The sequence below is a fragment of the Macaca nemestrina genome, chromosome 15 (genome assembly GCF_043159975.1).
Source record: "Macaca nemestrina isolate mMacNem1 chromosome 15, mMacNem.hap1, whole genome shotgun sequence".
Taxonomy (NCBI): domain Eukaryota; kingdom Metazoa; phylum Chordata; class Mammalia; order Primates; family Cercopithecidae; genus Macaca; species Macaca nemestrina.
In genome coordinates, this window is record NC_092139.1 from 21,241,660 (window position 1) to 21,269,625 (window position 27,966).

The 27,966-nt window shown below is 50.0% G+C and overlaps 1 protein-coding gene across 6 annotated transcripts; it reads right to left on the reverse strand.

The window, feature by feature from the left end:
- Positions 1-104: 104 nt before the first annotated feature.
- Positions 105-27,918, reverse strand: LOC105496377 (serum/glucocorticoid regulated kinase 2). Of its 6 annotated transcripts, none has more exons than XM_024797482.2 (13): positions 27,764-27,918; positions 20,422-20,480; positions 19,817-19,866; positions 19,212-19,269; positions 18,935-19,018; positions 17,418-17,546; positions 15,892-16,004; positions 15,561-15,597; positions 14,441-14,527; positions 12,384-12,479; positions 10,999-11,154; positions 7,012-7,101; positions 105-1,957 (listed from the first exon to the last, which is right to left on the reverse strand). In XM_024797482.2, the coding sequence occupies exons 2-13, from the start codon at positions 20,455-20,457 to the stop codon at positions 1,793-1,795; spliced, it is 1,101 nt and encodes a 366-aa protein (XP_024653250.1). In that variant the 5' UTR covers positions 20,458-20,480; positions 27,764-27,918; the 3' UTR covers positions 105-1,792. The 6 variants fall into 6 exon arrangements, with proteins under 6 accessions (XP_024653250.1, XP_011765057.1, XP_011765058.1 ...); XM_011766755.3 differs by having other exon boundaries at positions 17,418-17,549; positions 27,764-27,911; XM_011766756.3 differs by lacking the exon at positions 27,764-27,918 and adding an exon at positions 21,677-24,086 and having other exon boundaries at positions 17,418-17,549.
- Positions 27,919-27,966: the final 48 nt, after the last annotated feature.

A 27,966-nucleotide genomic window follows, 5' to 3' on the forward strand; every position in this document is an offset into this window, starting at 1 on the left:
GTGGCTTGTTCCAGCCAACTTTTGACTTAGCTCCTCACTAGAGATTTTGGCAGTCATTCTGCCTGGACCTAGTAGCCAGAGCGAGAAGCAGACCAGCACAAAAGTTCAATGTGAGAGCCCTGGAGCCAGCTTGTAGGGCTCCAAGTCCCAGCTCCGGCCTTTATTAGTTATGTGGCCTTCAGGCAAGGAACAACTTATCTGACTCTGCATCTTCACTGGTAAAAAGGGGATAGTAATAATTCCTACCTCAGGGTTGTTTGGATGGAAAATTTGTAATAGACATGGAAGAGTCTAGCACAGCAACTAGCCCAGCATAGGCAGGCGATCTAAAGCTAACTTTGGCCAATTAAGCAAAAAAGGACTGTGTTAAAAAGGATCAGAAGTTCTCAGATCATTTGGAAAGCTAGATAAGACTTGAGGCTTGGGCAGGTGCAGTGGCTCATGCCTGTAATCCCAGCACTTTGGGAGGCTGAGGTGGGAGGATCACTTGAGGTCAGGAGTTCGAGAACAGCCTGGCCAAAATAGCGAAACCCTGTCTCTGCTAAGAATACAAACAATAATTAGCCGGGTGTGATGGCGCGTGCCTATAGTTCCACCTACTAGGGAGGCTGAGGCAGGAGAATCACTTGAACCCGGGAGGCGGAGGTTGCAGTGAGCTGAGATAGCACCACTATACTCCAGCCTGGGCAACAGAGCAAGACTGTCTGAAAAAAAGACTTGAGGCTTCCAGGAATGACATTGCAGGGCTGGTCTGATGGCGTTGTTGCCATTGAGCACCAACTGCTACAGTTTGCATCCTTGCCACTTCTACACCAGGAACTCAATTTTGTGGATACTGCTGCCACAGTTACCACACAAAAGAGCACTCCTGATTCCTTTCCTGAGTCAAAGTGTGGCATGGGTGCATCCCTGGTCCCCATGCCTGGCCCTGGCTAAGGGGAGGCTGGGAAAGTCGGTGTCTAGCATTTTCAGCTAAAAATACAAAATTAGCCAGGCGTGGTGGTGCATGCCTGTAATCCCAGCTACTCAGGAAGCTGAGGCAGGAGAATTGCTGGAACCTAAGTGGAGGTAGTTATTGCCCCCCATTAAGTCTCATAAAACAGGGGATTCCCTGGAGACAAGAAGGGGTTCAGATACCAGGCACCCAGACCCAATAACAAATGTCCAATATTACCCGCAACAAAGACGGATATCATCAACATAGAACAATTAGAGATATTGATACCCGATAAGCTTGTTACATCTCTGTCATTTTACACATTGAGATCAAAATCCAAACACCAGGAGGCCCTCTGGTAAAGCGTGCTGGGTGCCTACCCAACATTCTCCCCTTCTCCCTTAGTGTCAGAACCCCTTTGTTACAAGGGATAGTCACGTACCCAGCAAATAAGCCACATCTCCCAGCCTCCATTCCAGGTAGGGGTGGGTGGTTAGTGAGATGGAAGCAGAGGGAAAGCTCTTTAAAAGCACCCTTTGCTCTTCTCCCCCTTTCCTCTGTTTTCCTTTCCCCGAACACAAAATTGGCAGCTAGAGCTCCAGTAACCATCTGGTAGCAAACCTAACATTGGAAGCCATTTGTCAAGGTTGGCAGGGCAGAAATACAGCCTCTGAGTAGCCAATGACCTGTCCTGCCAGCCCTGGACTCCGTAACATTATTTTTCTTTTATGTGGTGGAAAAAATAAACCTGCTTCTCATGTAAGCCATTGTTACTTTGAGTCGCTCTTCCTAGCAGCTGAAGGTAATTCCTTACTAATACCAGCCAGCCGCAGTAGTTTCACAGGTGCTTCTCTTCTAGCAATCCAGGATGTCATCATCCTCTGGCGCGTAAGAAAATCCCAGAAATGCACTTGAGGCCCCAGAGCTGCTGGCCACAGTGTCAGGGGTACAGCCAATGGACTTGGACACAGCTTCCTGGGTGAACTCTGGGTCAAAATGCTTCAAGTCAGCAGGTCCTGCCTGTCAATGAAAGCCAACGATGAGAAGAAAACACCGGGGTCAGAGCTGCCAAAGGAGCCCAAATCCTCAGGGATGTCAGGCCTCTGTGAGTGCCCCATGCTTCCTAGTCATCCATACTTGACTGTCACTTTCCTGTGCATTTACAGTGATCATTTTATCCTCTCACCTCCTGGTATTCTGCCTCTACACCAATCCTTAGACGAGTTAGTTAATCAATATATACTTACTGAATGCCTACCAGGTACTGTTCATGGCGCTGGGAACACAGGAGAACAAGGCAAAGTGAGCCCCTGTATTCATGGAGCTTACACTGTAGGGGGTAGGAGGATTGATAATAAGCATGTGTACAAATAGATAACTTAGGATGGTGACAGGTCCTGTGAAGAAGATAAAATAGGATAATATGGTGGAGATTGGGGCTGCTTTAGCTATTTTGGAGGAAGACCTGTGAGGGAGATTACAAAAATGATCACAAATTCTCCATTTCCCATCTAGAGGTGGAGTCTATTTCTCCATTCCTTTAATGTAAGTTAGCCATATGACTTGGTTAGGCCAATGGGACATTACCAAATATGACACAAGCAGAGGCTTGAAAAATGTACATCAGAAGTTGCTCTCCTGCTGTACTTCTAACCCTGAGGCCACCATGTGAACAGCCCCAGACTAGCCTGCTGGAGCATGAGAGGCTTTGTGAAGAACTCAGTTGCCCTGGCTGCCTGCCAACTCCCAGGCATGGGAGTGAGGCAATTCTAGATCAACAACTGCCAACTGTCCCGCTAGCTGACCACAGACGTGAGAGAGCTCCACAGAGACCAGCTGGCCTGGCTCAGACTGAAAAAAAAAAACACATAGAATCCGAACAAAATAATTTTTTTTTAAGAGACAAGGTCTTTTTTGCCGTGTCACCCAGGCTGGAGTGCACTGGCATGATCACAGCTCACTACAGCTTCGACATCCCACCTCAGCCTCCTGCTGGGACTACAGGCATGCAGCACCACACCTGGCTAATTTTCTATTTTTCTATAAAGATGGGGTCTCGCCATGTTGCCCAGGCTGGTCTTGAACTCCTGGCCTCAAGCAATGGTAATGGCTCGGCCTCACAAAGTGCTGGGGTTACAGATATGAGCTACCATGCCTGGCCAAAAGATTGTTGTTTTAAACCACCTAGCTCTGGAGTTGCTTGTTATGCACCAAGAGCTAACCAATACAGTCTCTCCGAGGAGGAGGCCTCAGTTTTATAAAGTAAGCAGCCGAGGAAGGGGAAGGGCTTGCAAATCTTCTTTAGTGTGCAAGTTGGGCTACGGAGCCAAACAGATCAGTTTCCAGCTTCTTTTTTTTTTTTTTTTTTTGAGACGGAGTCTCGCTCTGTCGCCCAGGCTGGAGTGCAGTGGCGCGATCTCGGCTCACTGCAAGCTCCGCCTCCTGGGTTTACGCCATTCTCCTGCCTCAGCCTCCTGAGTAGCTGGGACTACAGGCGCCCGCCACCGCGCCCGGCTAATTTTTTGTATTTTTAGTAGAGACGGAGTTTCACCGTGGTCTCGATCTCCTGACCTTGTGATCCGCCCTCCTCGGCCTCCCAAAGTGCTGGGATTACAGGCGTGAGCCACCGCGCCCGGCCTCCAGCTTCTTAATAAGGCTACAAGACAAGGTAGTCCCAGCCCAGCACTCAGAGTTCCAAGATCAGAATATGTATCCTGGCCCTTATTAGTTGTGTGACCCTAGAAGAAAATGATACTAAAGAAACTTACTGAAGACCTCACAAATGGTAGGTGGCAAAACCAGGAATCCAGCTTTGGAGTGTCTCATTCTAAAGTCCATGCATCTGTGCCTGGCATTCCATGTATGATTCTCTCTCCAGGGTATCAGTTTACATTGTCTTTACTGTCTTTTTAAAATTCCAAGGAAAAGAAGCTTTTCTGGTGCCTGGCCTGAGTGTATCCTATCTGATCCAGTGCCCAAAGACAAGTTCATGAACAGGTAATTCACGAAAGGAGAAATGTAAATGGTGAATTAACATTGGCAGTGTTTCGTATGCAGGCTGTTTCGATGGAAGGGGCTTGGCACCACGCTTTACAGGTAGACCACACAGCCTCAAATGCCCACCTCCAATAGGGCTCCTTTCATTCACACTGCTACTACCAATTAACATTGCAAAACCAGCACTTTGGGAGGCCAAGGCGGGAGGACCACTTGAGGTCAGGAGTTCGAGACCAGCCTGGCCAACATGGTGAAACTCTGTTTCTACTGAAAATACAACAACAAAAAAGCCAAGCGTGGTGCTAAACGCCTGTAGTCCCAGGTACTCGGAAGGCTGGGGCACGAGAATTGCTTGAACTTGCAGAGCTAGAGGTTGCAGTGAGCTGAGATTGTGCCACTGCACTTCAGCCTGGGCAACAGAGCAAGACTCCATCTCAAAAATATAAAAAATAAAAGCCAGGCACGGTGGCTCATGCCTGTAATCCCAGCACTTTGGGAGGCTATGGTGGTCAGATCACTTGAGGTCAGGAGTTCAAGACCAGCCTGGCCAACGTGGCAAAACACCATCTCTACTAAAAATACAAAAATTAGCCAGGTGTGGTGGCACATGCCTGTAGTCCCAGTCACTCAGGAAGCTGAGGCAGGAGAACTGCTTGAACCAAGGAGACAGAGGTTGCCATAAACCAAGATTGCGCCACTGCACTCTAGCCTGGGCAACAAAGTGAGACTCCATCTCAATAAAATAAAATAAAAATGAAAATGAAAATGGAAATAAAAACTGGCCAGGTGTAGTGGCTCACACCTGTTATTCCATCACTTTGGGAAGTTGAGGGGGTGGATCAGTTGAGCCCAGGAGTTCAAGATCAGCCTGGGCTACATAGAAAACCCTCATATGTACAAAAAATACAAATTAGCTAGGGGTAGTGGCACCCACCTCCCAGCTACTCGGGAGGTTGAGATAGGAGGATGGCTTGAGCCCAGGAGGTGGAGGTTGCAATAGGCAGAGATCATGCCACTGCACACCAGCCTGGGTGATAGAATGAGACCCTATCTCAAAAAATAAATAAATTTAAAAAACTAACCATCTTTACTATAAGACAGAGAAATATAAATTAAAACAATTAAGAGATGCTGTTTTTTACTTACCAAATTTGCAAAGTAAAAAACAATAACAACACATGCTTCAGAGTGCAAGTAAGATGAGAACTCTCCAGCAGGTGCCGCTGGTAGGCAGTAGATGGTTCTCCCTTTCACACAGTGAAAAGGCCTAAAAATGGCCGGGTGTGGTGGCTCACGCCTGTAATCCCGGCACTTTGGGAGGCCAATGCAGGTGAATCACTTGGGGCCAGAAGTTCGAGACCAGCCTGGCCGATATGGTGAAACCCCGTTTCTACTAAAAATACAAAAATTAGCCAGGCGTGGTGGCACATGCCTATAATCACAGCTACTCGGGAGGCTGAGACATGAGAATTGCTTGAACCTGAGATCATGCCACTGCACTCCAACCTGGGCAACAGAGCAAGACTCTGTCTCAAGGAGAAAAAAAAAAAAGAGAGAGAATCTGAAAATGTGAGCATTGGGAACCCCCATCTGGAATCCATCTTAAGGAAATAACCAGAATTCTGGACAAAGACATATACTTAAAGCTGTTCATCAGGACATCATTATAAAGAAAAAAACATAGTAATAACAAGAAGATTGCCATTAGGAACATGGGTGAGTAAATTATGTTACCAACATAGGATTGAAATATTATGCAGCCACTAAAAATTGTACTTATAAATTTTTTATGACATGAGGAAATTATAACAACATAGTTTTTAGCCAAAAAAGGAGGAAGATATATAGATGAACAGATACACACACATACACATATAGATATTATAAAGTAGGACCTAATTAGGTTAGAAAAAAAAAAACCCAGACTGGGCACGGTGGTTCATGCCTGTAGTCCCAGCACTTTGGGAGGCTGAGGTGGGCGGATCACGAGGTCAGGAGATTGAGACCATCCTGGCTAACACGGTGAAAACCCATCTCTACTAAAAATACAAAAACAAAATTAGCCGGACATGGTGGTGGGTACCTGTAGTCCCAGCTACTCGGGAGGCTGTGGCAGGAGAATGGCATGAACCCGGGAGGCGGAGCTTGCAGTGAGCTGAGGTGGCGCCACTGCACTCCAGCCTGGGTAACAGAGTGAGACTCCATCTCAAGAAAAAACAAAACAAAACAAAAAAACACATCGAAAAGTGACTGGAAGGAAATATGCCAGTGGTTTCCCTTAAGTAGTGAGATAATAAGCATTTCCCCACCGCTACTTTAAACTTTTCTGTTTTACATACATTCCTCTTTTTTTTTGGAGACAAAGTCTCCCTCTGTTGCCTAGGCTGGAGTGCAATGGCATGATCTTGGCTCACTGTGACCCCTGCCTCCCAGGTTCAAGCTATTCTCCCACCTCAGCCTCCCGAGTAGCTGGGATTACAGGTGTGCACCACCACTTCTGGCTAATTTTTGTATTTCTAGTAGAGATGGGGTTTCACCATGTTGGCTACACTGGTTAGTTCTTCCTTCCACACAGTGAAAAGGTGGTACGAATCAAGAACCTAAAAATGGCCGGGCTGACCTCAGTGATCTGCCCTTAAGTGATCTGCCCTCCTCAACCTCCCGAAGTGCTGAGATTACAGTCGTGAGCCACCGCGCCTGGCCAGTGTTTTACATACTTTTTGTAAGAATATATGTCATTTTTATTATCAGGAAAAAGTCTATAAATAGAAAAAGATAAAATATTTCTAAAGGGCTTGGCCCTATGTGGGTGTGCTACGTGACACACAAACTGTAAAAGGCTCTGAAGTCAGAGGTATTTATTGGTGCTAAAGGTAAAGGAGCAGCAACATGGCTCTTTATCCAAGAGCTGCACCTGTGGTCAGGACCAGTTCTACCTCTAACTGACTGTGTAGCCTAGGACAAATGCCTGAGCTTCTTGGACCCCCAGTTTTTCCATCTGGATAAGGAGAGTTGGTACACATAGCAAGCTCCCCCAGCCCCAGAAATCCAGAATCTAGAATGCTGTGACCTCTTACCACATTTGGGTTGAAGGGTGGAGTTAGCCTCTTGTGGTACAGGTCATCCCAGTTTATAGGGCTGAAGAATACATGGTTCTTAATCTCCAGCTGCAGGAAGTGCAGAAAAAAGGTGCTAGTTAGAAGTAGCCCTCCCCATGGGTGTTCTCACCTCACTCCCACATCCTCCAGAGCTCCACCAGCAACTGGCTGTCAACTGGAAATTAACTTGCAGTTCTGGCCGGTTTCCTGGGACAAGAGAGTTTTGTAGCCAACCCTCTCCCACCATCCAGAATCCAAACCCTTCTCCCCACTACAGCATCTGTTTATTCCAAAACTATTTACTGAGCATCTTCTCTGGGCACCGACCCCTTGCTAGGCTTTGGGGGTGTCAGTGAATAAGACAGCAGAATCTGCTCTAGGGGTGGGGAAGTGCCAGTGGGAGCTTGGGGACCCCTCCCCTCACTCTGCTTCAGTACATCTTGAGTTTTCCAGTATGCAAACAAGAGAAATAGACTAAATCAACTCACTATGGAAGGCTTGAAAAATAAAGCCCCCAAGAAGACCTTCGGATTCCCAGACAACCAGATTTTAGGACTCAGCCCTGGTCATGATTCACCACCTTTCCTAATCAAAATCAACATTGGCACCAACTTCTTTCCATCACATCCTCTGTCTGTGTTCTCAAATAATCATTCTCCACCTCCCTATATCAGGAACCCCAGTGGGCTGGTTAACAACTCAGATCCAAAATATCTCCATAAGAGGCTGGGTGCGGTGGCTCATGCCTGTAGTCCCAGCACTTTGGGAGGCCAAGGCGGGTGGATCACCTGAGGTCAGGAGTTCATGACCAACCTGGCCAACATGGTGAAACCCCGTCTCTACAAAAATAGAAAAATTAGCCAGGCGTAGTGGTGTGTGCCTATAATCCTAGCTACCTGGGAGGCTGAGGCAGGAGAATCGCTTGAACCCAGGAGGCAGAGGTTGCAGTGAGCCGAGATCATGCCACTGCACTCCAGTCTGGGCGACAGAGCAAGACTCTGTCTCAAAATAAAAATAAATAAAGCCTCCAAAAGAATACCCGAGAAATTGGTAACACTGGTTGCCTCTGAATTGAGGAACTAGGTGGCTGGAAGGACTTTTTCTGGATACTCTGTCGTACCCTTTGAATTTTGATCTATGTGAATGTATAACTTATTTTATTTTATTTATTTATTTATTTTTTGAGACGGACTCTCGCTCTATCGCCCAGGCTGGAGTGCCGTGGCCGGATCTCAGCTCACTGCAAACTCCGCCTCCCGGGTTCACGCCATTCTCCTGCCTCAGCCTCCCGAGTAGCTGGGACTACAGACGCCCGCCCCCTAGCCCGGCTAGTTTTTTTGTATTTTTTTAGGAGAGACGGGGTTTCACCGTGTTAGCCAGGATGGTCTCGATCTCCTGACCTCGTGATCCGCCCGTCTCGGCCTCCCAAAGTGCTGGGATTACAGGCTTGAGCCACCACGCCAGGCCTGTATAACTTATTTTAAGAGTCATACTTTTTTTTTTAAGATGCAAATTTTTGCTTGGAACAGGAGACTTATCTTCATGGAAACTCCTGTTCTTTAAGCTGGCCAGGAGTAGGCAGCAGATGCCCTAAATGTTGTTATAATTTACAGTAACTGAAATGTAAAGCTTTTGGTACAAACACTTAAAAAGCACTTACTGTGCGCCAGACACTGCTGAGAGCACTTTGCATACATTAATACTAATCCATTTCATCTTCAAAACAGCTATGTTAGGTGTTACAATGGGGAAACTGCGGCTCACAGAGAGAAATTAAGCAACACGTCCAAGGTCCTGTAACCAGTAAGTGGTGAAGGAGGGATCTGAACCCAAGTAGTCTGCCTCATAGTCCATTCTTTTTTTTTTTTTTTTGAGATAGAGTCTCACTCTGTTGCCGAGGCTGGAGTGCAGTGGCACCCATCTCAGCTCACTGCAACCTCCACCCACCCCCAGGTTCCAGCAATTATCGTGTCTCAGCCTCCTGAGTAGCTGGGATTACAGGCGCCCACCACCACGCCCGGCTAATTTTTGTACTTTTAGTAGAGACCGGGTTTCACCATGTTGGCCAGGCTGGTCTCGAACTCCTGACCTCAGGTGATCCGCCTGTCTTGGCCTCCCAAAGTGGTGGGATTACAGGTGTGAGCCACTGTACCTGGCCTAGTCCATTCATCTTAACCACTGTGTTAGAAAAGAAAGCAAACTCCTGGTGAGAAAAGTATTGTGGCCTTCTTTTTGTAAATCCAAATTATCTTGTGTTGAATTTAAAAAGTAGGATTATTTTTAAAGTGCCACTTTAATGAATGAATATAATGAATTTGCTAAGAATGGACTATGAATCATTTATCCCTATATCCCATTTGCCCAGCCTGGGGTCTGGCAAGGAAGAAGTGCTCAGATATTTGTAAAAAGCAAGTGCTGGCTCGGCGCAGTGGCTCATGCCTGTAATCCCAGCACTTTGGGAGGCTGAGGCGGGCAGATCACTTGAGGTCAGGTGTTCGAGACCAGCCTAGCCAACATGGTGAAACCTCGTCTCTACTAAAAAAAATACAAAAATTAGCCAGGCATGGTGGCGGGTGCCTGTAGTCCCAGCTACTCAGTAGGCTGAGGCATTAGAATTGCTTGAACCTGGGAGGTGGAAGTTGCAGTGAGTCGAGATCACGCCACTGCACTCCAGCCTGGGCGACAGAGCCAGACTCAGTCTCAAAAAAAAAAAAAAAGGCCAGGCATGGTGGCTCACGCCTGTAATCCCAGCACTTTGGGAGGCCGAGGCGGGCAGATCATGAGGTCAAAAGATCGAGACCATCTGGCCAACATGGTAAAACCCCATCTCTACTAAAAATACAAAAATGAGCTGGGCGTGGTGGTATGTGCCTGTAGTCCCAGCTACTCTGGAGGCTGAGGCAGGAGAATCTCTTGAACTCGGGAGGTGGAGGTTGCAGTGAACTGAGATTGCACCACTGCACTCCAGCGTGGCAACACAGCGAGACTCCGTCTCAAAAAAAAAAAAAAGCAAATGCAGTCCACTATCCACAAAGAAGCCAGAGGAATCTTCTATAAACTTAAATCAGGTCATGCCACACCTCTGCTCAAAACACCCTAAAACTTGCCACTCTCCTCGTTGTTCCCATAGCAGGACGTCTGCACATGCTGTGCCCTGTGTCTGGGGAGCCTTTGCCCAGCTGTCTTCATGGCTGCCTCTTTCTCATCCTTAAGCCTCAGCTTAATTGTCACCCCCTCAGAGAGAACTCCCTGACAGTGCCAGTATTAATTTGCTCCCCTCCCATTATTGTTTATCTCAGCTCATTGTTCATTTTCTTCCTGACATTTGTCATATCTTGTGATAATTGTATATAATGTTTGGGTTTTTTGCCTACCCCCAACCCCAGACTTTTTGTTTTTGTTTTTGAGATGGATTTCTGCTTGTTGCCCCGGCTGGAGTGCAATGGCATGATCTCAGTTCACTGCAACCTCCGCCTCCTACGTTCAAGTGATTCTCCTGCCTTAGCCTCCCAAGTAGCCAAGATTACAGGTGCCCACCACCACGCCCAGATAATTTTTGGTATGTTTAGTAGAGGTGGGGTTTATAACATGTTGGCCAGGCTGGTCTCAAACTTCTGACTTCAGGTGATTCACCTGCTCTGGTCTCCCAAAGTGCTGGGATTACAGGCATGAACGCTTCACCCAGCCCCCACCCCAAACTTAATAAGGGCAGAGACCCAGTCTATTGAATCCCTAACACGTAGCTCAATACCTGGCACATAGTTGGTGCTTAGTAAATATTGATTGACTAAGAGAACTAGACTAGAGAAAGCAGTCAGCTAGTAGCAGTAGTGAATTTCCAAATGAACAAGTGAGCAGTGTCTGGTTTTAGAGGGCAGCAGGGTGCATGTTAATGTGCTTCTGAGCTGCCTCTGCAGGAAGCTGCGGGTCCCTTGGGGGCCAGTGCTCCACTGGCAGGTCACCTACAAAGTCTGCTTTGGAGCCCAGCCGCTGCCTCTGGTCCTTGTGGAGAAGGCTTTGCAGGAGGTCACAGGCGGCCACCGTCCGGCCCCCAGGGATCTGTAGCGGCTGGTGCAGAATGTTCTCATACATCTGGGACACGTCTTGGCTGTAGAAGGGCGGCTGGGGAGAGAGGGAGAGCAACTGGAGGATCACCCATGCAAAAGTGAACACAGGCTCCGGGAGACTTGGAGCAAGGTGGGCGCTGGGAGGACTCAGCATGACCCCCGTCTTGTGCAATGGCTCGCATGGCAGACTGGAAAGAGACAGGCCTCCAGGTTGCCGGCACGATGGAGAGAGTTGCTAGGAAGGCCAGAAACCTCTTCCCACCAGTGTGAGGCCCATCTCTTTTCATCTAGCTTGCTCACCAACTTTGCATTTGGCAACATTTGCACTTTCACCTTCATCATTTCACCCCAGTCTCATAACTATCCTCCAAGAGAGCTGTAATTTTTCAGATAAGAAAACAAGGCTCAGAGCAATTATGCTGCAGTTAGGAAGAGAGCCAGGCCCCAAACCATATCCAGGGTCCCCTTCTCTTTCTTACTATTCTTCCTCCCAAGCCTCTTCCAGCTGTTCCTTCCCCTTAATCCACAGAGTCTGTTCCTTCCTAGGAACCAAGCTATGTTGGTGAAACCACCCCCAAAGCAAAGCATGACCTAGGGCAAATCTACACATGCCTCTACCGAAGCAGGCAGCCTAGGACTGGGGCCAGGGGTGGTTCCACAACCTATCAGGACTGTGATCTCTCTTGGTCTCCATTTCCCTATCAGCAAAATATGAATAATTCCATTTCCTTCTGTCAGTCTCCAAAGGCTATTTTGAGGCACCCAAGGTGAGACAGTGTGTTGTAAACAATAAAGTGCTACACTAACTTTTTTTTTTTTTTTTTGAGACAGAGTCTCCCTCTGTCACCCAGACCGGATGTGCGGTGGTGCGATCTCGGTTCACTGCAGCCTCTGCCTCCCAAGTTCAAGTGATTCTTCTGCCTCAGCCTCCCGAGTAACTGGGATTATAGGTGCTCGCCACCATGCCCAGCTAATTTTTGTATTTTTAGTAGAGATGGGGTTTCAGCATGTTAACCAGGCTGGTCTTAAACTCCTGACCTCAGGTGATCCACCTGCCTCAGCCTCCCAAAGTGCTGGGATTATGGGTGTGAGCCACCGCTCCTGGCCTAAACTAACATTATTGGGAAAAAAAAAGAATTCGCATATCTGCTTTGGCGTTATCTTTTTTAGTCTGGAATGAAGAGATGGCTTGCTCATTTTCCTGGGCAGAGCTTGTGTAGACCACATGAGAGATAGACCCATCGCTAGCCAGATGGCCCTTGTAGATGGCTACCCCCGACTCACCAGGCCGTGCAGCATCTCGTAGAGGACTGCCCCCAAGCACCACCAGTCTACTGCCCGATCATAAGGCTCTTTCCGAAGCACTTCAGGTGCCAAGTACTGTCAGAAGGAAACACACTTATCTGAATGAAATAAGTTGTTAAGCCTCAGTTGCCGCATCTGTAAATAAGGCACTTGGAGGAAGATGACCAAGAGCTGACCTTGCTGTGCGTGTGCTCTGTGGCTGTGCATGTGTTCATCCATCAGACATTCACCAAAGGCCTGCTTTCTGCAGGGCCCTTTGCCATGGGTTGGGGACGTAGAAGAGGTCAGCCAGGGCTGCTTTGTGCAATTTACATGGTGTGTACCACACAAAAGCATCAGCCAAAAGGGTAAAGGGGGCTGCAGTCATGGCTGTGATCCACTCACCAAGCCACAACACTATTTCAGAGGTATTATCTGTCAACTTTATTTTTGTTTCAAGGGGTGCTTTTTCTAATTAGTCTGCCCGGAGGGGATGCCTTTTTCTATTTATGCAAAGGCATTCAGCGGGCTATCGTGTCCTGGGAATGGAAGGCCCTGGGAGTACGCTCACAGGGCAGTGTGGAGACGAATGTGAGTGTAAGTAAAAGTAAATGTGGTATATCCTTGTGCTGGAAACCCTAGGGTCAGACGAGAGGGTCAGGAAGGAGGGGGTGACCCCTGAGCTATTGATAAATAAATGCACACCATGCCTGTATGTCTTGCCTGAGGAAGAGAACCTGGGAACAAAAAAAAGAGGCTTACTGATTTCTTAGCCTAGTGTCTCTACCACTGAGTCAGGGGCAAGTTCTCAGCAACAGGAAAAGCTGCTCTGAGAGACTGTGTGGGTCTAGGAAGGGCAGAGTCACACAGACCTGAGCCCCGGTTGGTGTATGGTCTCAGCCAGGGCATTTAACCTCTCAGAACCTGGTTTTCTCATTGAAAAAATGAAGATGCCAAATCCCTCCTAGACGCTGTTCTAAGATGCTAACATATGTGCTGGCCCTCGAACAATGGGAGCAACCATGGCTACTCTTGCCTGTGCCCCCCAACACTGTGGAAGTGGCTGAGTCATGGGTAGGTGATGTGTTGGGGCCACATGTCTCCTACATGAGCTGGGGTTCCACATCCTTTGCTCCTGTCCCTAGCAACGTTCAAGGAAGGATGGCTGGACTGCCAGGCTTTGGGGGGCTGGCTTTATCCAGCAAACACCACCCGCCATACACAAACACAGACAATGGCTCCTGCTCAGAGAGGTCATCTGACCATCAGTTACCCTAGAACCAAAGTGAGGAGGCCATTAGATCCAAGACCCAACTTTTCAAGCATAGGGAGAAAAAGAGAGCAGCTGAGGTCTTGTCTCATGCCAGGTGGGGAGGAGCCTCCCAATCTGTAACCTCGGCCCTCCAACCCTCACCCTGACATCTGTCTAGCCACTGGGGACCCCTTCAGGCCCAAGGTCCAAGGTCTAATATTGGCGGGAGTTCAAAGAAAGGCTTTTTTGTTTGTTTGTTCGTTTTTGAGACAAAGTCTTGCTCTTGTCCCCCAGGCTGGAGTGCAACGGCGCGATCTCGGCTCACTGCAACCTCTGCCTCCCGGGTTCAAGCAACTCTCCTGCCTCAGCCTCCCAAATAGCTGGAATTACAGGCGCCTGTCACCAGGCCTGGCTAATTTTTGTGTTTTTAGTAGAGACAGTGTTTCGCCATGTTGGCCAGGCTGGTGTCGAACTCCTGACCTCAGGTGATCCGCCCTCCTCGGCCTCCTAAAGTGCTGGGATTACAGGCGTGAGCCACCGCGCCTGGCCTGCGTTTCTATTTCTATTTCTACTGGATAGCACTGCAGTAGAGCTTCACCAGCGGCTAGCTGGCTGGGTCTCAGCAGTCCTAGAGCTGGTGCCTCCATTACACAGATGAGGAAACCAAGGTTCAGTGTACAGCCAACTCAGGAGAAGTGCTTGGGTCAAAGGAGTGAGCCCCCTTTGCTGTAACTTGATGGCTGTAATCAGGAGCTGTGGCCTTACCCACTCATGACCTCCACTCTCCTGGGATGTTTACGCTTACCTCGGGGGTACCACAGAACGTGGATGTGGTCTCTTCAGGCTCTACACCTTCCTTGCAGAGGCCAAAATCCGTCAGCACCACGTGTCCCTGAGAATGAGGGAGGGCATGGGCCGGAGGGTGGTATGAGGGTGGCCAAGGGTATGGCCAGGCCTAACCCCAAAGTCCAGATGTCACACCCCAGGGCAGCAGCTGTGGGATCTGATGCCCAGGCACAGACTGGAGGCTCCACACCAACCCAGGGGTCCTGGACTGGATGCCGGCAACATCACAGGGGGCCAGGTGGGCACATGTGTTCCACTCTCTGCCCACAGCTCATCACAAACTCAGAGCCACCCCTACAACAGTGGCAGCTTCAGGATGCCCTTGTGGACAGAAACCCCCTAGACAGAGGCTGGGGACTCAGAAAGCAACCACACTTTGTGGCAGCTGGGCAGGAAAGTAGAGTGAGTAGATACTGTGGGGTTCTGCCCGGATCTGAAACCAGCGTACAGAAGAACCATGCCTATCCCCATCCCCCTGCTGCTAGAACATTGCCCGCACCCAAAGTTACGCCCCCTCCTTAGGAGCAATCCATGTCCAGGGGCACAAAGGCCCATCCTCTTTGCCTCACTTTGGGACAATCCTAGAGAGCCATCCTGGCTTAGGCCCTCCCCACCCCTGCAAGATCAGCTGAGGCTCCACTGGCAACCACAATGCAGGTGAGCTGCTTCCTTTGCCCAATCCTGTTTCTTCACCCCTTTAAAGGTGTTACCTCTTGAGAATGTTCCTCAACAAAGCTTCTGCCTCCTCTCCATCTCAGAGTCTGTTTCCATGGAGCCCAGTCTAAGACAAACTCCACCAGCCCCTACCTGGCTCCACCCCTGCCCCTTGTATACATGCATGCACATATATACATGTACAGTCTCACGTGCACATATGCATGTGTGTACATGCGCATGGGCACACACGCACACATATGCTCAAATGCCTCCCCTACCTATATGCATGCATGTACAATGCATGCACATCCATGCACACAGACTCATGGTCAGATAGTGTACCTGTGCAACCATGTCCACATGCACACGTGCACACACGCACACACACACACACGCGCGCACACACACACACACACACCAACCTGGCAGTCCAAGAGAATGTTCTCTGGTTTCAGGTCCCTGCAGAAAATAAGAGAAAAGAGCCTTGAGGTGTCTCAGTCGTTTAGTGAGGAGAGTTGGAGACCTGGTGGCAGGGTGGTCCTGGCAGGAGAACTATTCATAGAGGATCCCAGAGACGAAGAGGGAGTGCCCAGGAAGCCTGGGCACTTGGACCTCGGAGGAGGAGACTCCAACCCCACCCAAAACAGAGGACCAACTCCACCAGGATTTCATCAGGTTTTAGGGTCCACACAACCCGTAGCTGTTGGAGCAAGAAGGACCTGGTCCTGGCTCTGAGCCACAGGCAGGCCTCACCTGTAAATGATGTTGAGGGAGTGCAGGTAGCCAATGGCGCTGGCCACCTCGGCAGCGTAGAACCTGGCCCGGGGCTCCAGGAACCGACGCTCCCGCTGCAGGTGGAAGAAGAGCTGGAGGGGAGGAGGAGTGTGAGAGGAGTCACTGGGTGGCTACTGTAGGGCTAGGGCGCACCTGCTCCCTGCCCTGTGCGGCTGCCCAGCTCACTCCCTCTCTGACCTGCAGCATCTTCCTACCAAAAGAGTTCATGCTGACCCTTGCCCCACACAGCAGTCCTGGGTGTCCAAAGAGTCAGCAGAAGAAGAGATGAGTTAGCATTGCTTAAGCACCTCCTGTGTTCCAGGCTCCAAGTCAGGCCTTTCCACATCTCTTATTTAATCCTCATGACAACCTTCAAGGTACAAATGTCATGCTAGTTTCATGTAAGAGGAAGCTAGGAAGGGTCAGAATGGTTAGGCGACTTGCCCAAAGTCATGTAGCTTATAATGGGCAGAGCTGGCATTTGAACCTGCGTGGTTCAAAGATACGCTTTTCCATCAATCCAGGCAATGAGATGATATGGCTGTCAGACTGAGCCCAGGTTAGATCCACCCATGGGCCAATGTTTTTAGACTATTTTGCTGGCATGAAAAGCCCTTCACTTAGGGATGCAGGACAAAAACCCCCCTCTTGGCATCATTCTGAAAGGCATGAGGTCACTCAGGTTAAATCTGGGGTCACTGAGTAGAGCCCCACTACATTTTGCCATCTTTTTTTTTTAAGACGGAGTCTCGCTCTGTCGCCCAGGCTGGAGCGCAGTGGCCGGATCTCAGCTCACCGCAAGCTCCACCTCCTGGGTTCACGCCATTCTCCTGCCTCAGCCTCCTGAGTAGCTGAGACTACAGGCACCTGCCACCTTGCCTGGCTAGTTTTTGTATTTTTTTAGTAGAGACGGGGTTTCACCGTGTTAGCCAGGATGGTCTCGATCTCCTGACCTCGTGATCCGCCCATCTCGGTCTCCCAAAGTGCTGGGATTACAGGCGTGAGCCACTGCGCCTGGCCCATTTTGCCATCTTGACCAGAGAGACAGAGTGAAGCCCAGGAGGGAGACCCGCTTGTCCCAGCTGTGCTTCTGGGTCACCAGGTGGCCTCAGGTCTCTGTTTACCAGAGTGACGAGTCAATCCCATCCTGTGCCCTATGGGGCAAAATGGGAGCACTGGAAACCTTGACCACGAGCTCCTCTTAGCATTGACCTTTCCTGGGTCTATCAAAGTGTGTCCGTGGGCAACTCTGAATGAGGAAGGCAAGAAAGCATCATGGTGGGCAGTCTAACAGACGTGAATTCAAGTCCTGACTCTATCAGGTATGGGCTGGGTGGCCTTGAGCAAATGATTACCTCCCTGAACCTCAGTTTCTTCAGCTACAAAATGGGTCTGTTGTAAAGTGAGGTGAGATCATTCCAGAACTTGGCATGCAGTGGGCATGCGGGATAGACAGCTCCCAGCCGACAGCCCGCCCAGGGAAGCCTCCCTGTGGGCCCACCCACCTCTCCCCCGTTGACATAGTCGAGCACGAAGTAGAGCTTCTCAGGTGTCTGGAAGGAGTAGCGCAGGCCCACGAGGAAGGGGTGCCGCACATTCTTCAGAAGTACACTGCGCTCTGCCATGATGTGACTCTGCTGTGGAGTCACAAAGAGAGGGGTCCATGTCACAGCCCACAACCACCCCTTTTATCCCGGCACAGCCCATACAAGCTTGTGGGTGGGAGTCATCCTACTCAGGACTTTCTCATGCCTCTGCTCAAACACCCACAATGGCTCCCTATTGCCCTCAGAGCCAGGCCCAAGTTCCTTGCTTAGTATTCAGGGCTCAGGGTGGTCAGCCTCATCCTAAGCTAGTCCATGTGGGCACAGCTCTAGCCCCTGGATCAGAGCTTCTTGCCCCTGGAGTGAAAAGCAAAGCATGTGTGATGCCTCACATAAATGAGTTCCTAAGGTAAAGAAGCCACGCACTATCCACGGTCACACATTTGCTCGTGATATTTCCTCTTCCTGCATGTCGCACCCTCTTTTCAGACCGTCAGAATCCCACCATCAAGGCCAGCTGCACCGCTGCCTTCCTCAGGAAAACCTCCCATTCCCACTCCCTACGGAGACCTTGTCAACATTAATCACTCTTTTCTCTGAGTCCCCTGATCTCCTATGCAATCCTCCCTCTGGGCCTGCTCTGGCCTACTAATGGAGTTAGGTGTTAAAGGAACTTAGGTCAGCTGAGGCATCAAGAAATCCACGATGGGGCTGAGTGTGGTAGCTCATGCCTGTAATCCCAGCACTTTGGGAGGCTGAGGCCAGTGGATCTCTTGAGGCCAGGAGCCTGACCAACTTGGCAAAACCCCATCTCTATTAAAAATACAAAAATTAGCCAGGAGTGGTGGCAGGTGCCTTTAATCTCAGCTACTCAGGAGGCTGCGGCACGAGATCACTTGAACCCAGGAGGTGGAGGTTGCAGTGAGCTGAGATCATGCCATTGAGCTCCAGCCTGGATGACAGAACAAGACTCTGTCTCAGCAACACAAAAAGAAATCCATGATGTGCTGCGCATGTAGCTCATGCCTCTAATCCCAGCACTTTGGGAGGCTGAGGCGGGAGGATTGCTTGAGCCCAGGAGTTTGAGGCTGTAGTGAGCTGTGATTGCACTACTGCACTCCAGTCACATGGCCTGATGGCATGAAGGCCTTCAGAGAGAAGAAAGTGAGGCTCCACATTGTACAGATGGGGAGCCTGGCGCTGGGAGCGGGCAGAAGACTTGTCCGTCGCGGAGCCTGCGTTTCCCAGGGGAAGGCAAAGCCAGGCTGGTTTTCCTGAAAGCCTGTGGTGAGGTGGCTCGGCCTGCTTTCTTTGAGAAGGACCAGCATCCTGCGTACCATCTGCCCTCTACCCTTTGTTGTGACCACCTCTGCACCCAGCCCCATGGACCTGTCAGAGGTGGGACCCATCTTTGAAAGCCACCCTAGGCTGGGGTTTGAGAAGCAGAAGAAGAAACGCCTGTGCCCGAGCCCTGGTACCTCTTTCTTCTTTAAGATGGACTTTTTCTGTAGCACCTTCACTGCATAGAACGTCCCATCAGACTTGCGCTTGGCCAGCAGGACCTGAGCAGAAACACGAATTTGAGGCCCTGTAGGTGACTTTGGACTTCCCAACTGCAGTACGAGGCCTCCCGCCTGCCCCTGCTTTTGTCTGCAGGTACGAGAGCTCTCTCTTCACACACACAAGTGGCAGCAGGGGCTGAAAGAGGCTGCAGAACGGAAGACCCAGGCTTCCCAGCCTCACCAAGTCACTCACCTTCCCATAGTTCCCTTTGCCGATGACTTTGAGGAAGTCGAAGTCCGTGGGCCGGGCACTGGGGGAAGACGGAAAACCATGCATCAGCATTTGCAGGTCTGGACAGCTGGTGCCTGAGAACAAACCTGGGCTTCTTTTTAACTTTAGAGTGGGGAAATACAGAGAGCCTTCCGGCAGCCATGCCTCCTCACCCCCGAAGAATGCCATGTTCTCCCAGCTGAGAGAGGGCTTGTAAGATTCACCCTGGCCCCAGGGGAACTCAAATTCAAGTTAAACAATAGGCAGAGTGGAGATAAAACCAGACACACTGCACAGAAGGCCTGCATAGAAGGCAGGGTTCTGGTACCCAAAGCCCCTGAGTAGGGCCTGAAGTGTGGGGAGTTGCTAACAATGCAGACATTTCGGGGGCATTGCCGGAAGAGGGTTCAGCATGGGCAGAGGCTGCTGGGGAATTCGTGGGAGACAAAGCTGGGGAAAGGTCCTGGGCCCAGATGGCAGAGAGTATTGAATATTAGACCAGATAATTTGAATTTTATTCCCAAGGCAAGGGGAGCCAGGTATGAGGGGAGTCAAGTAGGAACGGTGCTTGAGGGACCAGAACTCACTTTGGGTTGGCTGAAGGCCCCAGGTTGATGTTCCCATTGGCCTTGGAGGGCTAAAGAAAGAAGTGATTACGATCAGCAGATCCCTGCTCCCTGGCTACCTCCCTTTCTCCTAGCCCAGGCCCTGATCCCTTCTCCAACAACTCTAGTAGGCCCACCTGCCTTTTTCTTTTTTTTTGCCTGTCCACCTGCCCGCCTCCTTTCCTCCCTCCCTCCTTCTACCCACCCACCAATCCACTTATCCACCGTCTTACCCACTTCTCAAAACAGCCTTGGGAGGCAGCTGGCTGTTGTGCTAACTGAATAGGTGAGGAAACTGAGGCCCAGAGAGGAGTTGCCCAGGGTCTCACAGGCAACCAGGTTGGGATAGAAGCCAGGTGTCTTCATGACAAATCCCATGATTTTTTCAGTCCATCGTGAAGCCCTATTTCAAACCTCTCCTCTATTCACCTTGCAAGTGGCTCATTTCTATGTGCTCGCAGTGATCCTCTGAGCCCCTGACATTGTCTGGGACAGCCCATGGGGCTAGTGGGTGTCTCCACAGATTTCCTTAGCCTCAGGAGGAAGTGAGCGCCCTGATGATGAGTGGGGGACCAAGAACCACTCACCTGTGGACTGGTGGTCCCAGCTGGGTTAGAGTTCATTCTGTAGCAATGATCAGGCAGCTCTGGGGGGACAGGGAGGAGCAGGCATGAGAGAGCTGGTGTTGTGGGGCCAGCTTCACCCATCCAGGGCTTCAGGCACCACTGCCCTCTCCATCCTCCCCTACCTGTGCACCTGCCTCCGCCTGAGGGTTTCCTACCCCAGAGGCAAGCAACCCCTGCATGGATGGAACAAACAATGATATTCCCCGGACCTAGACTTTCTAACAAACATCTCAGAAGGGATAAAGGGGGATAGTCAGAGTGTGGCCCCTCCCAGGCTGATTCTTTTCAAGAATTGGGGATACCCAGGGCAGCAAGAACCCTGTGAGCCAGGGTAGCCCCAGAAGTCCCAGATGGCCAGGGCTGGAAGGACCTTTTCAGGGCATAAAGTCTGAACCCTTCCCCCATTTCACAGGTGGAAGGCCTGGGGCCTAAGAAAGGACCTTCCTAAGTCCACACAGCCTTGTGAAGGCACAGGCTGGGCTCTCCGGACTCTCACGGAGGAACAATGGCAACCCGGAATTACTGTGCGGATTCCCAGCTGGGCTCTGTGCTACGATCTCCTCGCCACAGGGAATTCTGCCCAACACCTCAGGAAAGGCAGCTGCCGTGGAAGCCCTGGGCTGGGGCTGCAGAGAAACCCAAGACTGGCCAGTATCTCTTCGGGGCCAAACAACAGAAGGTGTGACCAGCTGATCGATGTGGCCAGGAATAGTGTCTTCCTTGTTCCACCCTGCAGGGGAGAGGAGGCCAGGGTGCCCAGGCCCCGCCACAGATCGCTTGGGGTCCCACAGCCTCATCCTTGCTTGGCAAAGGCTGAGAGCAGAGAGCTCACCTGAGAGGCCAGCTGCTGTGCATCTCAAGACCTTAGTCTTGGCCCACTGTGGGGCCTGGGCTGCAGCCCAGCCTCTCTGAGTAGAGATTTCCTATCTTTACAAGGCAGGTCCTGGAGGCACCAACCTCATGGCCTTCTTGGGAACAGAGAAAGTGAAGGGGAATTGAGAGGATCCCCCATCAGCCCCTCTCAGGGCTGCCCTGAGAGGCCCAGCCCTGCCAAGCCCTAAGAGCAAGCCGCAGAACTGCTAAGGAAGTGCAGCCTGCCCCTAGCCAATGCCAGACGTGTGTGCTCCTGCAAACAGCCCACAACACTGCCACACCCTCTCTTGGGCTGACCCCAATGGCCCTTCTGCCAGGACCTGGCCTCCCTGGTCCCACATACCTGCGAGTCTGAGGAGAGGCCTCTAGGAGAACCAGCAGTTGGAACCGAAGACAGGCAGTGGACAAGAGAGCCTCTCTCTGTTCTCCCAACAAGGGCCTAAGTGTCTGTGCCCGGTGCCGGCCTGGCCCCAGCACAGAGCTCACAGCTCCCGGCAGCCGCGAGGGGGCTGGTTGATGTCACGAGGGATCCAGCAGAGCTTAAGATGGGACTGGAGACTTCTGTTCCCTGGGGGACACCATCTTACCCTGGCGGGGATGGTGGGAGGGGTGGGCAGTAGCCCCAGGGGAGCCCTGGAGACCCTTGGGGCTTGTTAGACTGTGTGGGTCGGGGTGTGTGCGGCATGGTATGTACTGTGTGTTTTGTGCATACCGTGCTTCCATGTGTGTCTGTCTGTGGCTCTGTATTTCAGGTATTTGTGTCCGTTTGTATGAGTCTGCGCAGATGATTGCATGTATGTGTCAGTGTGACCACATTTGTACAATTACATCAGCGTATGTCTGTGCATCTGTGACTGCGTGCATCACTGTACCTCTCAGTGTGTGTGGTGTGCATACGGATGTGTTTCAGCGTGTCTCTGTGTCGTACATGTCAGTGTGTATCTTTGTATGTGAATGTGCTGTGTCAGTGTGTGTATGTGGGTGAGTGCGAGTTTGTGTGGATGTCTGAAGGTGTGTGTTCAGAGCAGTATGGGCATCTATTAATACGTGTGTATAGGTAAGTCATTGTGTGTCTGTGTTCATATTGGTGTATATCAGTAAATTTACTCTGGGGTGTGTGTGTGTGTGTATGCGCGTGCATGCGTACGTGTAGGGAGCCTGTGTATATGAACCCTGTGGAGACCATCTGGAGCTGAAGAAGAGGTCCCACAGAGGTCAGCCATGGCAGCTGAGACCCCTTCGCCTCCCAAAAACCTGCAGATGTTTCAGAGGAAGGAACCTGGAGCCTGGGTGTCTAGCTCAGTCCAGGCTGCCTTGGTCTTTGCTGAGCACTTGGTCCTTTGGGCCTTTCCCTGCCGTCCCCTCAAGGGCTCTGGCCCAGTCCTCAGGGCAGGCCTGGTTGGCCCACAGCTGTCCTGCTGTGTAAGAAACGGTCCCAGAGAGCCCCCTGGCTCAGGAAGGCCTTGCTTCCTGGGGCAGTCATTAGGTACTCACAGGGTCCCTTCCTCTCCCCAGGACCCGAGGGGTGGGCAGGTGTTCTGGGGAATAAAGGAGTTGATGGGCCCACAGCCCCTGCCCTTCTCGAACTTTTTGTGTGGCTACAGTATACTACAGGGTAGGGACACATGGGGCTAGGACCCAGAAAGTTGGTCACGGACAGAACTGAGCCCAGTGGCCTCAGGGGTTCTCTGTGGGCTCTGAAATGCAGAGGATCTGGAAGTGTTGACCAGAGAAAACCTGAGTGCACAGTATCAAAGCCTTCCATCTTGAACAAAATAGAAATGTGGAACCAGTTCATGATGAGCAGGACGTCGTGTTGACAAAACACATACCCAGAACAAGGACATTTCTTTTTAAAAACGAGATCCTGATGTGGCCTTCATTCAGCAGCACTATTTATAACGGCAAAATAATTGTGCTAATAGTAACTTAAGTTTCCCACCACAGGGCACTTCAGAATACTTGCTGGCTGCAAGAGCTCCCTCTCTTGGCCATACACCGTGTCCAGATACTGTCCCATTTCTTTGTACTCCTTTTCAGCTAAACTCCACCGAAGGGTGGTCTGGACTCCTTGTCTCCACTCCTCTTCCTGTTCTCTTTTGAGCCCATTCCAAACAGGCTGTCATCCCAACACTTCAATGAAACCGTGGACCAGTGATCTCTATGTGCCAAAGCCAGTGATGAGTTCCTCATCCTCATCTTACTCAACTTCTCTGAAGAATTTGGTGTGCTCACGTTCCCCATTTGGCTTCAGGAACTCTTGGTTTTCCTTCTAGCTCACTGACTGCTCTTCCTCCATCTCTCGTGCTGGATTTTCCTCCTTTTTTTATCCTTAAACACAGGCCTATCCCAGGGCTTAGTCTTTGGGCCTCTGTCTACACATACTTGTTCTTTAGTTGATTGCTATCATTTTAATGGTTTAACCAACTATACTTGTCAGTTCCCAAATCTCTCTCTCTCATTCTAATTCTCTTTCTTTCTTTTCTTTTTTTTTTTGAGACAGAGTCTTGATCTGTCACCCAGGCTAGAGTGCAGTGGCAGTATCTCAACTCATTGCAAACTCTGCCTCCCAGGTTCAAGTGGTACTCCCACCTCAGCCTCCCAAGTATCTGGGACTACAGGCCCCACCACCACACCCGGCTAATTTTTGTATTTTTTTTAAGTAGAGATGGGGTTTCACCATGTTGGCCAGGCTGGTCTCGAACTCCTGACCTCAAGTGATGTGCCTGCCTCGGCCTCCCAAAGTGCTGGGATTACAGGTGTGAGCCACCACACCCAGCCTAGTTCTGATTCTTTCCTGAACTCTGTACTTAAATATTTAACTGCTTCCTTGACAATTCACTAGTTAGATGTCTAGAGGCATCTCAATCTTTTTTTTTTTTTGTAAGAAAGAGTCTCACTCTGTCACCCAGGCTGGAGTGCAGTGGCACAATCTCGGCTCACTGCAGCCTATGCTTTCTGGTTCAAGCGATTCTCCTGCCTCAGCCTCCCCAGTAGCTGGGATTACAGCACCTGCCACCGTGCCTGGCTAATTTTTGTATTTTTAGTAGAGACTGGGTTTCACCATGTTGGCCAGACTGGTCTTGAACTCCTGACCTCATGTGATCCACCCGCCCCTGCCTCCCAAAGTGCTGGGATTACAGGTGTGAGCCACCACGTCCAGCCAAAGCATCTCAATCTTCTTTTATTTTTTATTTTTATTTTTTTTTTGAGACATGGTTTAGCTCTGCAGCCCAGGTTAGAGTGCAGTGGAGTGATCTAGGCTCTCTGCAATCTTTACCTCTCCGGCTCAAGCCATCCTCCCACCTCAGCCTCCCAAGTAGCTGGGACTGTAGACACACACTAGCAGGCTTGGCTAATTTTTTTTGTACTTTTTGTAGAGACAGGGTTTCACCATGTTGCCCAGGCTGGTCTTGAACTCATGAGCTTAAGCGATCCTCCTGCCTTGGCCTCCCAAAGTGCTGGGATTACAGGTATGAGCCACCGTGCCTGGCTGGTATCTCGAACTTAACATGTCTGAAACAAAGGTCTTGACTCATATTCCTTCCACTCTGCCCCAGTCTGTTCCTCCCTCAGTCTTCAGCCTCAATAATGGCACTACCGCCTACTCAAAAGTTCAAGCCAGCAACTTTGAGTTCATTCTGGAAAGGCTGCACCCTCACTCCACTTCCACTCCACCATGAAATTCCATTCACAATATATCCAGAAACCACTGCTGCTCACCATCATTGCTGAAACTGCCCTGCCTGAGCCCCCATCGTCACTTGCATGGATTATTGCAATAGATTCTCCACTGACTCCCTGCTTCTCCGCTTACCCACTACAATCTTTCTCCATGAAAAGCCACAATGAGTCTTAAAATGTAAATCAGATCATGTGCCTTAGTTGCTCAAAAACTCCAGTGCTTTCTCATCACACCTAGAATAAAAATCCAAAGCCTCAGCTGGGCGTGGTGGCTCATGTCAAGAGATCAAGACCATCCTGGCCAACATGGTGAAACCCCGTTTCTACTAAAAATACAAAAATTAGCTGGGCGTCGTGACACGTGCCTGTAGTCCCAGCTACTCGGGAGGCTGAGGCAGGAGAATCGCTTGAACCCAGAGGCAGAGGTTGCAGTGAGCGGAGATTGTGCCACTGCACTCCAGCCTGGTGACAGAGCAAGACTCTGTCTAAATAAATAAATAAATAAATAAATAAATAAATAAATAAATAAAATCCAAAGCCTCTACCATGGTTTATGAGATCCATATGACCTGGCTGCTGTCTCCATCTCCTCCTCGGCTTCCACTCCTCTGCTTCCTGACTGCCCTCAGCCTCTCTGCTTTCTCTTGCTGTCCCTGAAACACACTACTCTCTGGCCTCCAGCCCCTTGCACGTAGCTTTCCCTCTGCCTACGACACTCTTCCCCCAGGCATCCGCATGGCTGTTTTCCACTAATGTCATAACGGTTTCTGCTTAAAAGTCACCTCTTGGAGAGGACTGTACTGATCACGAGTGACAGGTCATCCTGGTTTGTCTGGGACTGATGGGTTTCAGTGCTAAAACCGCTATAGTCCTGGGCCAACCAGGATGGTTAGTCACTCTGATACCAGTTCTGCTCATTCCCTATACACTTTGGCTACTTTATATTTTACTTTGTAGCACTGATACCTTATCCTGTAACTATTAGTTTTTATTTTCTATCTCCAACTAGAACATCAGCTCCAGGAGGGCAAATACTTCCTGTTCAACTATTGTATCCTCAGCACTGAGCACAGGGCCTGGAATATAGTAGGTGCCCAGTACATATTTGGCTAATGAATCGATAAATGAATTGATAAATGTTGGTACATATATAAAGTGGAAAATTACACAACCAAAAACTATATAAAACCTATGTAAACCAAAACAGGAACATACACATGATACAGTATCAAGCAAAAAACCAAGTTTCAAAATAGCAGGTGTTGTAGGGGTGCCAATTTTATAAAAGAAAAACAAAAGACACGTATGCACGCACACATTTGTGAGTACAGCTGCCAAAAAAAGACTGGAAGGTCACGGCCCAAGGTAACGGCGGGTTCTTAGGTTAGGTTATTTTAACTTTTTTTTTTTAAGATGGAGTCTCACTCTGTTGCCCAGGCTGGAGTGCAGTGGCGCAATCTCTGCTCACTGCAACTTCCGCCTCCTGGGTTGAAGCGATTCTCTGTCTCAGCCTCCCGAGTAACTGGGATTACAGGCATGTGCACGACACCCAACTAATTTTTCTATTTTTAGTTGAGAGGACGTTTCACCATGTTGGTCAGGCTAGTCTCGAACTCCTGACCTCAGGTGATCCGCCCGCCTTGGCCTCCCAAAGTGTTAGGATTACAGGTGTGAGCCACCGCGCCTGGCTGGTTATTTTAACTTTTATCTTTGTACTATTGTGTAAAGCTTCTCAAGATATTGCTGTTGAGTTAATATTCAAGTACTAAGTTCTGGGTGGGAACCTGGCATGCCCATGGCCCATCACACCCTCCCCCATCACCTTGACTGTGACCCCTATGCTTAAGCAGCCCTCAGTTCCTAAGGCTTTCTTCTCTCTTGCACCACGGTGTTCTAATTTTCTGGCCAGAAGCTGGACATCAATATGTTCTCCTAACTCTTCAGACTCTGCGAACTCCCACCCAGGCCCCTCCATGAGTCCTCAAGCCTGTCCCTTTCCTAACTTGCCACAGCCCAGATTTGCCTCCTCTGTCCCATTGTTACATGGACATGCTTACAGCTCCCTGGTCCTGTCAAATGGGGTGTGGGGGTGTGACAGTGTCACACAGTTCTCTCTCCTTGGAACATTCCCCAACGAACCTGGTCTTTCCAGCTCACCTTTTCATCTGTTCTCATTGCCTTTCCTGGAAGCCAGATGACCCGCCGACCCCATGCGCCCTCTCCTGCTGCTGTCCCTGTCTTCACTGTAACTTGTTCATTTACACACCTGCCCAGTTCAAGTGCCAACTTTATCTTATTTTGTTCCAACAACCCCATGGGTTAGGAACTATCATCGTCCCTGTTTTAAGGAGGAGAAAACTGAGGCAAGGAGAGGGAAGTGACATGATCAAGACAGTTAATAAATGACATAACCAGGATTTGAACCCAGGCCATCTGACTGCAGAGCCCATGACCTGGAATTTCAGGAAGACAATAGAAAGCTAGAAAAGGAAAAAATGAAGTTAGTGGGAAGGAAGTGAGGATGTAAGTTGGTTAGTTAAGGAGAAAGAAAATTAGACAGCTGAGAAAGCAGATAGTTGAGGGGGAAGGAAGGAAAGGAAGGAGGGAGAAGGGAAAGAAGTTGGGAAGGAAGAAAGGAAGGAAAGAGAGTCAACAAGTACTAGGAAAGATGTTAGCTAGGTAACTAGTCAATTTGGAGACCAATAGGCCAGCAGGCAGGTATCCTGCTCACGGGTGAGCCTCTCACCTGAAAACTCCAGGTTCCAGCTCAGGTCCTGGGGAGCAGCCCCTTGCACGGCTCTGCCCTCTTCTCTCTCTTCATGGTCCTTCTGACTGGAGGCACAATCCTGACTTGTCGAGCAACCTTCCCAATCAGGAACGACCTGTCACCCACTCGCTCCTGGCTCCCAAACCGGCTCAAGTTCAACCTCCCAGCCCTGCCTGCTGGAA